Raw genomic sequence first — 3,144 nt, forward strand, 5'->3', positions numbered from 1 at the left:
TAAACCACCCCCCCCCCCCCGAAATCTGGAGTCTGTTTCAAACAATTCTGTTTTGATCAAGAGAAATTCAAAGAGAGGAGGGGCAGGAAGACAGGCTCTGCAACCTTGCAGGGTTTCATTATGTGCATCCTCAAAGGCAGGCAATGGTTTCTCAAGCCTTCCCACCCTTCCGGCTAGAGCACCATGTCGCATGTAGCATAACCCCCCACCCCTCCCGCGAGGACTGAAGTTACAAAAGAGTGTACAGAGGTGTAACAGAAAACTACAAAGAAATCCTTCTTTCGAAAGAGAAAAAGATAATAAAATGAATCACTGGCTGTATCTAAAAATAGAGTAAATTTTGGAAAAGTAGTTTCACTTTCCTTCCCTAACAGTGCCAGAGAGAAGCCACTACCACTAATGAAGCAGCACTGCCCTCTAGTGTTCAGAGAGGAAACTCGGTTCTGTTTGCCCCTTCTTTGGAGGGCTCTGTTTCCGTGGCCCTGACCTAGATGGTCCAGGCTGACCTGATCGCGTCAGATCTTGGACTGGACGGCCCTTTTCGCACGCCCACACACGCACGCGCACTCCTGAAGCGCCTCCATTCACCCACTTGGACTGAGAAACAAGAAGCCTTCTGGCCAAGAGGTAACCAATACTTTGCTATTTAGGCTTCCTCTAGGGGTGCGATGCAACGAACATAAAATTGAGCAAGCTCCAGAGGATGATGGAAGACAGGAGGGGGGCCTGGCGTGGTGTGGTCCACGGGGTCGCAGAGAGTCGGACTCTTCTGGACAACAACAAAAAGTGGTGCGGGGGAACCTTCTGCCACCTCTGGTGGTGGTGGAAAGTGCCATCAGGACGAAGGTGACTTACGGCAACCCTGCAGGGTTTTCGAGACGAGACGCAGAGGTGGTTTGCCATTGCCTGACTCTGCGCAGCACCCCTGGGTTTCCTCGGTGGCCTCCCACCCAAGCACTAGCCTGGGCTGACCCTGTTTCGCCTCCACGATCTGACGAGAGCAGGCTAGGCTGCCATCTCTAAACTGCCCTCAGGGAGAGAGAAGCTCCTTTCTCTGATATCCTGCAACTGCCTTGAAGCATCTTTGGATGTTTCGGTTCCCCTGAGAACGTTTTCAGTTCCTCTGAGAAATGGAGACTGCTAAAAAAGGGTGACTGGTTTTGTCGAAGTCCTGTACTGCGATTTAACAGGTGCTTTTGAAGCGAGCACATATGAACTGCAAGGCATTGGCCATTCAAAGCACATATTTAGTGGACTGACCTAGTTTCCAAGCAACGTGGCAGCATTTTCTGTTTCCAGACATTCTGAAGGCATAGAAAAATGCCAACAGATCAGCTGCTTTCAAACCTACTCTTTTGACTTCTTTCAGAATTAAAAATGTATAACGTGGTCAGGAATATAAGGAATAGTGCTGGTGATGTATGTTGGTCGAACTGTACTCAAAAAGCAGACATAGGACTTGGAGTCAGAAAGAAGAAGAGCTGGTTTTTATACTCTGCTTTTCTCTACCCTGAGAAGCCTCAAAACAGCTTACACAAGGTGCCTTCCCCTCCTCTCCCCATATCGGGCAACCTGTGAGGGAGGTGGGGCTGAGAGAGTTGAGAGAGAACTGTGACTGGCCCAAGGTCACCCAGCAGGCTTCATGTGGAGGAGGGGGAATCAAATCCAGCTCCCCAGATTAGAGTCCGCCACTCTTAATCAATATTTTGCAGCCACCAGACCTTTTCCATGGGTGCAAGAATTTCTGCCCTTGGAGCACAGCTTTCTTACCACCCTAACTCCTGCCGCAGCTTGAAGTCCTGCCCCCGTGCATTCTGAGTTGCATTGGGAGGTGAGGAAGTCATGCTCCGGGGGTGGAAATCCTTGTGCCCGTGGAAAAACTTGGGGGTACCCAAACCATTGCTGTTTGAGAAAGACAGCCACACCCCACCCAGGGCCAGGTCACCGCCTACGTGGGCACCAAGCCGGCACGGCAGAAGACAGCAGGTGTTGCTTACGCTTGCTGCAGCCTCCAGCGCTGGAGCCGCTGCTTGCCCAGGGTGCAAGGCCCGTCCTCTACATCTCATCCTGCAAGGGGGCGGGCAGGGACACTAGAGGCAGCTCCCGCCTTCTCTCATGTCACTGCTGGCTCGGATCCACCCAAGATTGACTGCGCGGAGAGGCAAGCCCTGCTCTTCCCCATCAGTTTCTTCAAGTAATAGGTTCAGTGGGGTAGTTGTGTTGGCCTGCAGTAGGACACGGCTCCAGAGCCGCAGGACATCAAAGGCCAACAAGATATCCAGGGTCTACTGGCTTTTGAGGGTCAAAGCTCCCTCTGCCAGTCTCTGACGAAGGTTGCTTTAACTCTTGAAAAATTATACCCTGGAAATCTTGTTGGTCTTTTAAGGGGTACTGGACTCTAATCTTGCTCCTCAACAATAGGGGAGCTGCTTTTTTGATTTTATACAGAAGAAAGCTTAGAAGGGTTTTTTTACCCCCCTTCTTCTCAATCTTCTGCTCTGTGTTCTGTGCGGTGGCCCCTGAGCGTGCCTTCATGTTCACCGAGTTAAAAAAAACAACCCACGATTCCCAAAAGTGTGTTTGAGCCATTCTTCTGAGCCTGGAACGCTACAAAACCAGGGCGACATACTGCCCGTGAATCTGCCCTCGGTTTTCGAGCCATGCCTCAACGACATTACCTCTCTGCGTCTAGCTGCACCCCATCAGGCATCTTCTCCTGAATGCTGGCGACTGTACACTTGATTTCTTCTTCCTCAGTCACCCGATGCTTTGGAAGTATGGGTTCGGGCACTCTCCCGTTAATTATGTCGAAATTTCGTTTGGGCGGTCTCGGTGGTGGGGGAGTATGCTCTGGTGGCGGGTCCAAGTCCTCATTAGAAAGCTCTTTCCATTGCTCCTAAAAATGAAAGAAACTTACTAAGATTCTACAAATGACAGGCATCACAAACAAATAATTTAGATGCCCTAATTTAGGCAGAGGTCATTTCGGGGGGGATTGCGGGGGATCGCAACTCCCCCGGGTGAGGTACGGGGGGGCGGGGCACATGATGAAGCCCTGTCCCCCGCTTCCGGCCGCCCTGCTTCCGGCCCTCATTCAGCTAGGAGGAGGCAGGAGAAGAGGGAGGGTAAGTTGCTTCCTCCCCG

At 51.5% G+C, this 3,144-nt stretch overlaps 1 protein-coding gene across 1 annotated transcript in view; it reads right to left on the reverse strand.

Annotated features, from left to right (window-relative positions):
* PTPN1 (protein tyrosine phosphatase, non-receptor type 1) overlaps positions 1 to 3,144 on the reverse strand; it is a 28,886-nt gene that overhangs the window by 2,267 nt on the left and 23,475 nt on the right. The window contains exon 7 of the mRNA XM_015412049.1: positions 2,679 to 2,896. Within this exon, the coding sequence (XP_015267535.1) occupies positions 2,679 to 2,896 (218 nt within the window). The remainder of the gene's footprint in view (positions 1 to 2,678; positions 2,897 to 3,144) is intronic.

The sequence above is a fragment of the Gekko japonicus genome, unplaced genomic scaffold, assembly GCF_001447785.1.
Source record: "Gekko japonicus isolate JY-2015 unplaced genomic scaffold, Gekko_japonicus_V1.1 scaffold1185, whole genome shotgun sequence".
Classification (NCBI taxonomy): Eukaryota; Metazoa; Chordata; class Lepidosauria; order Squamata; family Gekkonidae; genus Gekko; species Gekko japonicus.